Raw genomic sequence first — 14,374 nt, 5'->3', positions numbered from 1 at the left:
CACTGCTGTTCCTTCTTCTGCCCTCAGACTTTGCCACTGGGAAGCGGGTGTCTGTTTCCCTTCTATCTGCAGGTGTCCTCCCCCACTGCTGCCACAAAACAGAAAGTCAGAAGAGTTTTGAGGTGATAGGCAGCCAAAATGACAGATGTCCTCTCCTTTGAGGGCTTCAGCTAGACGCTCCCCAAGTTCCCTGGAAGCCCCAAGCCTGCGAGTCTCCTCTTCATGAGGCTGGCATTTCCCGGCGGCACCTGGAATGGAGCTCTGTACCAGTTAGGCTCCCGGTGAATGTTTCTCACTGAGGATAACGAGTGAGTTAGCCTTTGGCACAGAAGGAAATAAGGACGCGTGCTTATTTATAGCATTGAGCTTTTTGAATCAGAACAGACTGTTTCAGCTGTGGGCTCCTTTTGTTTATCAGGAAAACAGTTGATATTTATCATTCCTTTCAGCAAAAGGAGGAAGAAAAGCATTTAAACATTTAAATGTTTCTGTGTATATATTTAAGTACTTAGTGGTTATAGTGCCATGAATTAGTTGAGTAGAGCTGTTAGAACAAACCTCATTTTTGATCATCATCTACCAACTTCTCTCCACATACTGACTCCTCTGCCGGATTCCGCCCAGTGTGATCATCATTCTTGTTTCCTCCTCCATCATCCCTCGTCCCCCTTCCCTAAATCAGTTTCCAAGCACCGTTGGCTTTTCGTTGCTTGGCATTCTCTCCATCACACCTGTCCTCCCCCTCGTGTTCCCAGCCCGTACCACCCCACACCTGGATTACGTCTCCCCCCACCACATCTTGCCCACTTGATCTCAGCCAGCTGCTTTCATCTTCTTTCCCTGCTGTGCTTCTTAAAGGCACAGTGATGCCTTCTTGTTGCTCATCAGTGTAGCAGAGCAGGTGAGAGGGTCCCTGGGGGCAGGTTCAGATCCCAGCTCTGCCATTCAGTGTGTGTCTTAGTGAGAGGTGTATCCAGAAGTAATGAACGAAACCAGCTTCTAGGGACTTAACCCAGTACGAGTTTACTTTTCCCCCCATCAGAGAAGTCTGGTGAGAGGCGGCCATCTGAAGAGCTTCAGCATCTCGTGGCATCAGGGCCCCGGCGCCTCCTCTCTTTCTGCTCAGTCATTCGAGAGAGTGGCATGTGTCCTCATGCTGCTTCTCACTTCCTGACCGCCCCACCTCCCGTATTGAGTCTGGGTCCCAGGCAGTAGGACCAGGCCCGAGGGCAGGGTGTGTGCCCACTGAGGACGCCCACCCCTTAACTTCTGCCGACATCCTGGTCCGAGCTGGAGTCACAGGTCCACCCCCAAGTTTCTGGCTAAGTGCGTTTCCAGTGTGATCAGAACGAGCAAACAAGTGTCCGTCTTACATCCTACACTCGCCAGTAGGGACTTAGTCACTGCTTACACTTCGCTTTTTAATATATTGTTTAGGGCAGGTTTTCACAGTAAACCAGCCAGCATAGTACTTCCTGGGACTGTCTCTGTGAATACCATTTAAAACTCTGGAATTATTTCCTCTCCTCTCACCCTTCATTATAGCTGTATTGTGACCAGCATGTCACCCTCTCTGTGGCTCCTTTGTCTGTCGGCCGAGCCCCTGCCCCTCCCTCCTTGTCCATCCAGCAAGCCCGCGCGCCCCGCCCGTCCTCCCCCTCTGCTCCCGCAGCCCGGAGCACCACGAGAGAAAACGGCTACGTGGAGCCGTAGGTGCCCCGGCACGTCTACGCCAGTCTTTGAGGTGACCCTGATGTGAACTCTCATCCCCTTGGGGTGAAGTTTTTGTTGTCATTGAAAGCTTTTCTGTTCTTTTAAAAAACTCCTAGCCCTGTTCTTTTTCCTTCCTCCCAGCAACCACCTCATTCCATCTTCAGAGAGAAAACAGCGGCTGCAGGACAGCTCCCTGCGGCCTCTCCTCTGCATCCTACAGAACTGGCCTCCTTGGGAGAAGGCCTTATGTCAGGGGCCCTTGTTCCAGGGACCTGGCTCTCTAATTTGTCTTCTCAGTTTCTTCTCTGCCTGCTTGTTGCCTCCCCACACTCCTGTTATCCTAAAAAATCCCTGTCTCTCTGTGTCTCTGTCTTTCGCTCGCATAAACACACGCGCGCACACACACCTGCATATACAGGGCCCTGCCTGCCGTGGGTGTGCTCCCAGGCATGCAGGTCAGAGACTGGGGTCTCCTTTACTCCCACATCTCACCAGCCTCCCCCACCTTCCTTGGGTAGCCCTCCCTTGCTGATTCTAATTTGGACACATTTCTTGGTTCTGAAGTCCTAGAACATTCTATCTCCCTTATTCCTGGCCTTCATCCACCCTGTCTTACACTCACCCCGTCACCACACACCCACCCCATGATCGTCTGTGAGTGCTGATGTCATCATGTCACTCTCTGCACAGAACCCAGAGGCTCCTGACTGAGAGTGACCTCCATCTGTAGGTTTCCCACCACAGGCTGGCACTGGGGAGGCAGAGCAGTCAGGGTCTCTGCCAGGGATGGTTTCTCACAGTGGGGCTGGGCTGGGCTGGGCTGGGCTGGGGGAGACATCCCATTAACATACAGTTATGAACTTTAGGAGGACAGGGAAGGAAGAATCAAAGCTGAGGTGGAGGAGGGAAATGGAACGACTTTGAAAAGGAGCTACCGTGTCAGACTCTCAGTGACGTGGCCCCAGCCCACGCCTGCCTTCCAGCCTGATTGCCCTGCCTTCCCGTGCACCCGAGGCCCACTCGATCTCAGCTGTGGGCCTAGGTGCATACTGGACTACTTGCCATTGGCATGTGGAAGCATACTCTTTCATGCCTCCACATCTTCGCTCATCCCGTCTCTTCCTGGAGTACCATCTCCAAATCACAGCTCACAGCTTTGTTTTTTCCCTCCTCAATCAAAACCCAACTCAAGTACCATTCTTCCAGGACGCCATTCCCGTCCCCTGCGACCGCTTTCCTGCAGGACTTTTTGTGTCCTGCTTTTGGGGCACTTGTCAGTGGGGACCTTGTGTTGGAGTAGTTTGTGGACCTGCCTCTTTCCCTGTACTGGATGAAAAACCACTTGAGATCAAGGGTTGTGTTGTAGTCAACTGCGGATTGTTCTGGCTTCTGGCACAGTGCGTGGTACCCTGTGGGGAGTCCTCAGGAGGGATGTGGTGGAGGAATATGTTGTAAGCATTCAAGGGAAGCAGATATTGTAGGAATTCTCTTGGTGTGCACAGACACAAACTCACACCTGTCCAGTTGTGACATTAGCAATTCTCAGATATCTGCATTCGTTCTTCTCTCCAAACCAGTGCTTGGAAAGAGCCATGAAGTTTGCCTTTGAGGAGTTCCACCTCTGGTACCAGTTTGCTCTGTCACTCATGGCTGCTGGAAAAGTGAGTCTCCCTTTGGGATACGCAATTCTCTATGTTGATGGTTAATTTGAATTTCATGGGATGGCATGGTACCTAGTAGAAGTCTAAACCAACTATTTGAAACTGTCCTGTGGTAATTTACAAGTGAACAAGCAAATTTAATTATTTGGGGAGGGGGCCAACATGGACATATCACTGAGAAGAAGAATTCTGAAATTCTTGCCTTTTTCTAGTCATTGTAACTTTATTATCTGAAGATGTAGCTTAAACCAGGGTTAGTTCTTCACACTGTCCCCTTTCACTCATTTGAGCATGTAAACTGTTCCTGGAGGGGGAATCTTTTAGTTACCTTTAGCAATATATGATATTAGGTGGTGTGTGATACTGGTCGAAAGCATGGGCCATGGAGAGAGAGGCTGGTGCTGCCCTCACAGCCATGCGCCACACCGCAAGTGGCTTAGTGTCTCAGTGTCCTCTTCCTCACAGTGGAGAAGGAGTTGTACCGACGTCATAGGATTGCCATCAGGTAATGAGGTAACACCCACCAGGTGCTTAGAATAGTACCCCCACCACGAACACACTCAGTAAAGATGATAGCCACTGTTATTCTTGTGCTTTTGGGTTCTTTAGTGAATTAAGCCTGAGACATAAGACTATATGAGCACAGTGGAGACAGAAATTTTATACGGTATGCTTTCAATTGGATAGTTTATTTTTTATAATAACAAGCCTCCACTGTCTTTATTTTTTTTCTTATTTTTACAGTGGCTTCCCAGGTAGGGAATAAAGCTAGGGCGATTCCATGGAAGCATCTTCACTTGTTTTAACCACAGTTTACTCCCCCAAGAGCAGCAAGCTGTGGTGATGGCCATCCCCGGGCCTCTGCTTAGTTGGGCTCAAAGTTGGAAAACCTCACTGAGAGGGCACCCTAACCAGAAACCCCCGCTAGGAAAGCTTTAGTGTTTGGTTCTGTCAAAAATTTTGAGTTTCACGGAAATGATCTCCTTTTCCCTAAGTCTGCTCGTGCCGTGAAGGTGCTGAAAGAGTGCATCCGTCTGAAGCCGGACGACGCCACCATCCCGCTCCTGGCTGCCAAGCTGTGCATGGGCTCGCTTCACTGGGTGAGTGGGGCCGTGGCTTCGGCGCATGCGTGGGGCTGCCACCCGTTTCCATTTCTTGGCAGAAGGGAAATAGTAGTAATTCATCAGCTACCCCAAAACAAGGCTGTTCAGAGCCCCAGACCCCTGGCCTGGGCCACTGGCCTCCTCAGGCCTCACCCGTCACCCCAAAGACTTAGGACAAGCAGCAGGTTCCTGGAACACTCCAGGTTTTTCTTTTTCATGCGAATGTGCTTCAAAAGTAGAAATGGTAAGACAGAATTGGAATTCACAGTCAGATACATCCTGATGCAACTAATGGGGGAGGGAAAGTGGTTAGGTCACTCAGTGATTGCATCTTAGCAGAGCCTGAGTTTTTCTGTGAAGCAGAGTCACCCCCACTTGAGCTCCTGTGTAAACCCACTTCCTTCCTTCCTCCTCCTCCACAGAGGCTTTCCTCCTCAAATGTTCTTGTCCAGATTTGAATCTGGGGAGAGCCTGACTTCTAACAGTTGTAGTCCCTCAAAAATACACCATTTGTGTAGAAAGTAGGAGACTCAGACTATTGCTGACATGGTGCTGTGGACAATTGCCACTCTGGTGGACTTCTTAAAAAATTTTGTTTTGTTTTGGGGGGGTGGGTAATTAGGTTTATTCATGTATTTGTTTTTATAATGGAAGTACTGGGGATTGAACCCAGGAACTCATCCATGCTAGGCAGGCACTCTACCACTGAGCTATACCCTCCCCACTCAACTCTGATGGGCTTTTAATTTCTTTGTTTAACTTCACATCAAAGTTAGTGATGAGAAATTACCCAAAATACTGATGCTGAGGTTTTTTTTTTTGTTTGTTTTTTTTTTACCATTATGGTCCCTGCTGCTTTTTTTTTTTTTCACTTATCCTCACCCAGCAGGACAAAAGTAAGCTTTGTAAAGAAAGTGTTCTACTTTTGTTTAATTTTTCTTGGGAAAATGTGGAAGAAAAAAGACATTTTGAAAGAGCAGGCTCTCCCCTGAAACATAGCTTCTTTGTGTGGCCCACGCGGGTTTCGACAGTTTGGTGCAGGCAAACGCAGGGCATGCAGGCAGCTCCAAGAGCGGCCAGAGAAGTGGACCAAACCTTTTCTGGTTTTGAAGATGCCAGCTGTGATTCTGCCTGCATCCCTTCCAGCGGTGCCATATACATCTCTGACGCCCAAAATAAACTTCTTTTTTTTTTTCAAGATGAGAATAACAGATCTTTTCTGTATTTTTTATATTTTTATTATTAAAATATCCAAATACCACAAAAGTAAAGCATATCATCAACTATCACCACGCGCTGTCACCCAGCTTCGATAACATCAACACTTTCATACTTCAAAGGAATAGATCTTTTTATTTTTGCCTCTAATGAGTTGTGCAAAAAGTCTTTAATGTGGGTGGAGTTTACAGGTGCACATTTTCTCATTGGAATCTGCTGATGCAAGATCCATGTGCTGTGTGTTGTAAAATAAATAGATGGAGTTTTGAAATTTTTAACAGCTTATGGGAAAGAGAATCTGAACCTAAATGGATTCTTTGTTATACAAAATAGGAAAGACCGAAGCACCAAACATTTCAAGAACTTTATTCTTTACAAGTTTTATATGTATATACACATATTACATATAAACTTCTGAATACCTAGCACAACTGTATTATAGAGGAAATCAGTGAAAAATAGAGACACAAAAGACTCCCACCAAGTATGAAAGTGATGTTGGAAAAGAGGGCAAAAAAGCTATAAGGAAAAGTGTGAAGAAAAAAAGGCAAGGTGGGAATCCAGAGGACAGTTTGAGAGGCTCAGATAAAGAGAACAGAATCACCAGAGTGGAACTGGAAGATTCGGGAGTTATTTTCACAATGACTCATCAGAAATTGTTCTGGGCAGCAGATGCTTATGGGAACTCATGTTAGAAATTCTGCAGGTTATTGTTGTTTTTAACTTGTCTGGTTTTTCAGTTGGAAGAGGCTGAGAAGTTTGCCAAAACTGTCGTTGATGCGGGAGAGAAAACATCAGAGTTCAAGGCCAAAGGCTACTTAGCCCTGGGGCTTACGTACAGTCTGCAGGCCACTGACGGTGAGCAAAGTCCCAGCCCCCTGGGGGCTGTGGGGCCGCAGGGCTGGGCTGCCCCAGTCTGCCCTGCAGGACTCCCACTGTCCGCTCTGTCTTAGGAGGGCGCATCTCTGGGTCATTCTGATGTGCCATCCAGTGGGGCCCGCAACTGCTGTCCTCTGTGCTCAGACAGGTTGGAGGATGGGCGGGAAGGGACGAAGGCCCTGTCCACAGGTGCATGTGCTAGTGGTGCACAGCTGCTCAGTGGGCAGGTGCAGGGCATCTACCAGGAGGTTTGAGTGAGCAAGGCCTTGAGAGACAATTTACCCAACCCAGCCTGCACCTGACTCTGCCTCAACACTTGGCCTGAGCTCTCCCCACATGAAGGGATGTTGAGATTTAGGCATAAGCTTATGGAAGCATTCAAGGCCCACCTCCTCCAGGAAGCTTCCCTTGATTTATTAGTACTTGCCCCTTTTCCACCTACACATTTTAATTCACAGATAGGTACACGTGTGCTGTTGCAACTCACAGTATGTGCAGTGACATTATACATTTTGGGTGTGCTTACTGTTTTGCTGGATGGGCTTCTGGCCAAAAAAAAAAAATCTTAATTATATTTTCTATACTTAATGAAGTTTTCAATTATATCTTTGCAGAAAACGTAAAGTGATAAATTGTTTTTCTGAACTCTATTATCCCTTTAACATTTTGTTGTTAAATATAACATGAATACCAAAAAAATCTCAAAAATGAATGTATAACTCAATGAATTGGTATAAAGGAAAATATTCTTGTGATCATCATCCTGATCAGGACATAGAACCTTGCTGGCCACCTGGGAGCCCTTCATATGCACCCCTCCGGCAATCACAAGCCCCCCCTTCAGAGAAAACACTTCCCTGACCTTTATGGCACTCACTTTCTTTCTAATTTTGCTATAGTTTATTACACATTACCCCAAATCTTTTTCTCTTTGCCCTGAAGTACCAAAGACCCTGGAGAATTTTGCCTATCAATTTTCAACAATGGATCTTTTGTTTATTTTTCACATACACATGATATATTGGCAACACGCAGAACGTTTTTTAACTATAGTAGACTTCCAGTGAAGTGTCAATTTAATACCTTATATTTGTCCATATAAATTCCTCGCTGGGACTCGACCCCTAATTAGCCCTGTGACTTTGGGGGAGTCGCACGACCCTGTTGGGGGTATTCATGGTTCACCTGTGTCCCCTCTCCAGTTCCTTCCAGCCCATTCACTGTTGTTCTGAGTTAGCCGTGGGTTGCAGCCACATGCAGCTCTCTGGGCAGCCTTCCACCGTCCTCAGAGTGATGTAAGGATGGCATCTGCCATGTTGGATTTGTTAGACGAGGGCAATCTCCAGTTGCAGCAAAAAACAGGTTCCTCCAGGACTTTTTCTAGTATCCAGTTGATTTTCTAGTATCAGTGTTGGGTTTGCCTGGTCTGTCCCTTGTGTTCACATAAATAAAGCTCCTGACCATTGCCCGTTGTGAACTAAAGTGGCCTTTCATGACATCAGGCTAGCATCCTTGGTTCTCGGTGCCAGAAGGAACTCTGAAGGCATCTAATCCACAGCATTGGTGCTTGAATCTCTTTATTCCGTACTGGCAGAGCCATTCTTCCCCCAGGAGTTATGTGCCTGCATTTGAGAATGTTTTCCTCTCTGGAGTTCCCAGTCGGTCTTTTGAAGATGGGCTCCTGTTTCCAGGGGTACCAAGAGTGACCAGCCAACTCACACTCACCCGTTGCCACGAGGCCACAGTTATTATGCCCGACCAGTGCAACGGCTTCAGGCTGACCTGGGACAGGACGGGGCACATAGGCACCCAGAATTTGTTGCTATAATCCAGTCAAATGTATAGTCTTTGTGAAAAATCTTGTATTTGTCGAAAACCGACTGATCTCCCATGCCACTGACTAATGGAACCCTTTTCTTAGCTTCTCTGCGAGGGATGCAGGAGGTCCTGCAGAGGAAGGCGCTTCTTGCATTTCAGAGGTGAGTGGGAGTTCATCTTTTCACTCGGCTGTACATAATGACACCAAAGTATGATAAGTATAAAAAGAAGAGATATTTATAAAGATTATGTAAACAGCGTTTTACCCGGAGAGTCTTTCTTCTTGAGCACCGAACATACAGTATCAAAACTTGCTGCATCACTTGTTGCCATGTGAATCTGCGTTCTTCATCTGTTTTTTCATTCGGGCACATTTTAGTCATTGCAATGAAGCGATTTGAGCTCTTAAGCTAGATGCTTTTTTATGTCTTGGGAGATGATGCTTTTTATTAAAGACATTTCTCATCATCTAGGTAAAGGACCATTCTTTTCCACTTTTTTTTTGAACGTGTCAAGCTACAGATTTTTATATTAAGACATGAAAAGGCCAGATTTCAGGACAGTCTCTGAAATACTATGCAAGACAGTCAGGCCCGCAAGTCCCCTGCCACACTCCATAATACCTTGTGCTCACCTCCATCACTGTACATTTCAGGAGATTAGGAGACCTCCTTATAGTTAGAGAAAGCTTGAGTGTCACAGTGCTCTTTGACATCCCTTATTTAACTTGATCCCTACCCCTCAGCAATAAGGTAGACGGAACAATTAGCGCTTTCACTGCAGGTGAGGGACTGAGATGCAGGAATGAAGAGCATCGCATTGTAGTCAGGATGGAGTCAAGGTCTCCTGATGCTGACCAGCTGTTCTGCTACCCACTCCACCACACTGCCCTAAGCTAATTCTTATTGCAGGTATAATAAATCACTAACGTGAACCATTGCCTGAAAGTATAACCCCATGATGTCACATCTAGAATTGGTATTGATCCTGCCGTCTTAAATATATCTGAGTTATATTGATTTCTTGAAATTGTATGAGAAACTTAGTTACTTTTCCAGAAATTTCGCGAGGCCCTCTCAATGCCTAATAACTGTTGTTAGATTTTCCTGAGTTTCCTTAGAACTGGGGTTGCCTGGAGATTTGTCACAGGGTACATGCTCCTTTTTTTTCCCCCAATCATCATTGCTTGGTTTCAGTTCATCTGAAACGCTTTCATCTCTTTTCCTCCCATTTCCTTGCCAACAGCTCCTGCACGTTGTCGGTCCCAGACTGATTAATGACAGAAAGTACCAAGTGACATCTGCAGACGGATCTCCTCTCTCTGTGCTAAGTTTTTGTTGGTGTTCTTCAGCACAGAGTGTGGAAAGCATTTCCATTTCAAATGATTTGGAGTTTTAAATTCTTCAGTCCTAGTTTGTAAAACCCACACATGGATGCCTAAGAAAGTGGTCATTACATCTGTTTCACTTTTCTTAAATCAGCACATCTTACTGGCTCTCTAAAAACAGCCATGGTGGTGGTCTGCCTTGAGCCGCAGAATTCATAACTTCATGTTACATAACATGTTCCATTGGCCTGAATTTCTTTTTGTTCCTCTTTCGCTTAGTTTTTAATTCAAAGAGATTTTTTTAAAATATTAGTTCATATGGGAATAAAGAGTTATAAAATCCTACTAACCTACGTGATTATATTGAGGAAGGCTAACCTAGATTAGTATTTGTGTGAAATAAAGTATATTTTTCAAAGGAATAAAACTCTTTGTTTCAAGTACACATTAACTAGGACTATCCTGGTGCACTGTAGACTTCATAGAAGCCTATAAGGGAAAGATTTTACTAAGAATGACTTGTATTATTTTTTAAATGTAAATGGATGTTTAAAAATCACTTAGATGAGAAACTCTTTTTTTACTATGTATTTTAAATCTTCTCTCCACAATTCTGTTTATCCTTTTTTTTGTTTTGGCAATTTTTTGTTTAAAAAGAAAATGGTATAGCTCAAAAAGGGATGGAGTTGCAGACATAGCTATGTGAGTAGTAACTCTTAATTATGACTGGAGTCAGAATTCAGAGAGCTTTGCTCGCTCCTGGATTCAGAGAGGTGATTTTTTGAAGACATCCCAGTTGCATGATTTCATCTTAATATTGAGACCCTTGGCTGTTTGTACACTCATAAGCTCAGCCCAATAGGCTGAACATGTTCATTCGCCCTGTCCAAAAGTATGATGAAGAAAGACATGTGTTGTTTGCAAAGCTTCCTAAGATGCTGAATTGATCTGAGCGGCTGCTCCTGGGGGCTCTCACATCCTGCAGAGACAAGCAAGGCTGGAAACAGTCGAGCGCATGTCTCCCTGCTTCATCCCCCAGCAGGCAGGAAGCCCAGCTGCTCCATGAGGAGGAGGTGACATGGAGTCATCGGTGTTTGTCCCTCAGTGTGGTGGAGGGGCACAGTCTCACTTTAGTTTCCTCTCTCACTCCTAACTTGAGTTTAAGTTTGAATGTGGTATGTTTGTGGGTATGGAGTGCCCGGCCATCCCCGTCTTTTGGGAACTGAGCAGTTTCCCAGAATATGAGACTTTCAGTGCTAAAACCAGGAAAATACTGTGCAGGCCAGGACAAACGGGTCATCCTCTGTGTGTAACTAATGGGAGGTTCCTGAATAATAGATTAACGAGGTTTGCACTTTTCTTTCTTGACTTAGTAATACACTAAGCCCATGTCCACTGTAATCAGGACCGAAGGGGACGTCAAGGAAAATTGGCTAAATAAGGCAGCAGGGTGACGTGGTGGAGAGACCAGGCCTCGGGATTTCACTTCTGGCTCAAGAAACATGCTTGTTCTCCAACAAGGTGCTTCAGAGTAGCTGCTTCATAAGTTGTAGTTAACATTGTTACAAGGTCTTGTGGACCAGGGTCAAAATTGATCAGTGGTCTGTGTATTCTTGGTTCAGCTCTAGAGGATGCTGCAACTGGAGTCTAGCAGAGTGATGGGGTGGACCTCAAGGCGTTCTAAGGTTTAGCCAGGCGGTCTGGGAGGCCCATGCCAAGCTCTCCAGGAGCAGCTTGGCAGGCCTCTCTCAGGGCACTGCTCCACTGCACCATCCTGATCACTTTGGTCCCCCTCTGTGGGGCCAGGAGGAGCTCCTCAAGGAAGGGCACTTGTATTATTCATCTCTGGACTCCCTGAGGGCTAGCATAGGGCCTGACATCACGGCAGGTACTGCATAATGTGGATGGATGGATGGATGGATAAGTATTTGGATGGGTGGGTGATCTCAGCAGGCCAGTAGCCTAACCATCTTTCTTTTCCTGTGGAAGAGAAATAGAATTAATGGACATGGAGGTGCTTTGACGAAGGAAGCACTTTGTGAGTGTCCCTGTGGAGACATTTTTAGGTCTCTGGGTTTCTCCGAGCTGCCTCACCAGGTGCTCATCCCATGGGAATGGGGTTTACGGGGGCTGCTCTGAATGAATTCACGTGCAGAGTCCAGCGGGCTTGCAGTTTTTGAGATCACTAATGTCCTCCCTCTCACCTGCATCACTTGCTGGTTCTGCCGAACAAGTTTCCTGTGGGCATCCGCACGAGGTTTTGTCGCAGGAAGCCTAGCTGCTGCATTTGTTCCACACGACTGAGGCAAGTTTTCTAGCGTCGACCTGAGATGGTGACCACGCACTTTTCCTAGTTTTCTTGGGCATCTCCATGTTTCCTTTTTCCTTTCATAAACTGAAGTGGCCAGTTTAACTGATTGGCCGAATTACTGAAATAATGCTTTTTTAAAACGTGCATGTTTAAGTTGTGCCTCGTTAGAAATTTGGCTGTTGGCTGTTGGCTGTCCATCGTTAGCCAAGTTGACAGTTCTTCAGATGTTATCCCAATGCACCCCAGAAATGCCAAGATTTCCAGCACTTCTGTTTCTTAGTGCCGTGGCCAACAGTTTATAATCATTTGAGGAGGCCAAGGTGGGGCCTTTGGTCAGAATGATTCTGATCCACACCCTGAGTTCACCAGACCATCACCAGCTTTCCACGTGGCTGGTGTTGGAGAGAGGCAACCAGGATTTGATTTAACTTCATTTGAAAAAAAAAAAAAATCTAAACTGTACTGAGAAAACTTATACCTCCATGGAATTCTTTTTGAGGGTTGTAGAAAGCTGGTTTTATTAATTGTGAAAGAAGATGAGGTAAAATAAATAGTGTTAAATAATTCAAAGCTTCTTCATAATTCATTTTGTATTCATTTTCCCTGAATAATTGGGAGAGACAGAAACCATGACATTCCAATCTCACTTTTTATGAACACCAAAGAGAAAAATTCTTTGATGTACAAATTCATGGAAAACCAATACCTGTCAAGTAATAAGAACTAGAGCATACTGAGCAGGCCTCCAGGAGAAATAAGACGTGGGAAAGGGCAATACAGGCAAATCCTCAGACCCAGCCTCTGAAAGTGAGAAGAGCCCTGAGGCTGTGTCTTGAGGCGAGGTTACTAGTGAAGATTCCCCAGGAATGAGAGTTTTGCTCTTAAGATGAATAAAAGGACAGAGGACCATGCCCCCACCCTAGCCCTCCACCATCCCCCAGTTCCACACACGAGCACAAACAATGCCCCAGATTTTTGGACTTCACACATTTTCTGGCTTGCAAACACCCAGAAGGCTTTTAAGCCCTTTTCCCCACAGCAGACAGGCAGTTCCATTAAAAAGGCCTTGTTACTGCAGAAAGCCATCCTTGGCATGTTTACCAGAGTCGACTCCATAATGATTTGGCTCTATTCCATCTTGAATCTGCTTTCTGCTGCTAGAAGATCCTCCCTTAATCACAGAATGTTGACAGAGCAGCCTGAAGGTTTGTTTACTATCTGGGCCCCACCGTTTGCAATTTCGTCTGCTCCATTGTGCCTTTTAAAGAAAGTAAAAGTTTGTCTCTTCTCACCAGACTGTTAAACACAGCATTATGTCCTGCATACAGTCACATTGTGAGTTGCTTGTGGTAAAATACAGTTGACTTCCACATGAAAGCAAGAATGACATGTTTGCCATCAAGTAGGAGGCCAGTACAGCCTCTTCCCCTCCATGTCGAAAGCCAGTTGATAGACTAAGTCTAGGGTCTGGCATGGAGTCTTACGTGTCACGGTTACGTGGACTAAATTAGTCAACTGCATGGGACTTAGCAGAAGCTTCAAAAGACTGGATGAGCATGCTCCCTTTCGCCCTATAGTTCATCAAAACCCAAAACCTCGTTTTACAAGCAAAGCCGGGCCTTTGATTTTCATATGGTTTCTCTGAAATCCAGAAATTTGGATGAAGTAGCATGAAGGCTGAGCCAGAATTAACCAAAGCAGCGGTCGCCTTGCCAAGAACACCCACGGCTTCGCCGTGTCCCAGCGTGACACGTAGGCTCCTCCTGTTCAGCCCAAGGGAGGCATCTGCTGGGGGGCTCAGAGCTCAGGGCTCCTTGTCAAGGCCAAGGACCATCGGGTGCCCTTCCAGATGCTGGACCAAACACAGAAACATGTTCCTGTGTCGTCCCATAGACGGTGGCGAGAGGAAAGTCCTTCTGTCTGTGGACAGAGGAGAAGAGTTTAAATGAAACATTAAATAAATACGTGGTTTTGGGATAAAAATGCAAATACAGACACTTGTCTGACAGGGAAGGTACAAATGGCCTCCTTGGGGTACTAATAGCTGTGAATACTTTTTCAGGGCCCACAGCCTGTCGCCCACAGACCACCAAGCAGCTTTCTACCTGGCTCTGCAGCTTGCCATCTCCAGACAGGTCAGTTCTCCAGCATCCCCTGCCCTGGCCGCCCGCTCTGCCTTGGCGCAGCTCCTTCAGTGCCTCGGTCTGAAGGGGTGGCTGGTCTTCCTTCATTCACCCGAGGCCGACCTGGAGCAGGCACTCCTCCCAGAGCACGTGGACTCCTCACGGCGAAGACCCTGGTGTTCTGGTCAGTTGGAGCATCAGCTGTGGAGACACAGGCCTAC

At 46.2% G+C, this 14,374-nt stretch overlaps 1 protein-coding gene across 6 annotated transcripts in view; it reads left to right on the top strand.

The window, feature by feature from the left end:
* TTC7B (tetratricopeptide repeat domain 7B) overlaps nt 1-14,374 on the top strand; it is a 225,400-nt gene that overhangs the window by 121,275 nt on the left and 89,751 nt on the right. For all 6 annotated transcript variants that reach the window (XM_032482502.1, XM_032482503.1, XM_032482505.1 and 3 more), the window contains 5 exons: nt 3,291-3,374; nt 4,370-4,474; nt 6,436-6,553; nt 8,496-8,553; nt 14,093-14,165. In XM_032482502.1, coding sequence (XP_032338393.1) covers nt 3,291-3,374; nt 4,370-4,474; nt 6,436-6,553; nt 8,496-8,553; nt 14,093-14,165 — 438 coding nt within the window. The remainder of the gene's footprint in view (nt 1-3,290; nt 3,375-4,369; nt 4,475-6,435; nt 6,554-8,495; nt 8,554-14,092; nt 14,166-14,374) is intronic.

This window comes from Camelus ferus, chromosome 6 (assembly GCF_009834535.1).
Source record: "Camelus ferus isolate YT-003-E chromosome 6, BCGSAC_Cfer_1.0, whole genome shotgun sequence".
NCBI lineage: Eukaryota > Metazoa > Chordata > Mammalia > Artiodactyla > Camelidae > Camelus > Camelus ferus.
This window is presented reverse-complemented; position numbering and strand designations above follow the sequence as displayed.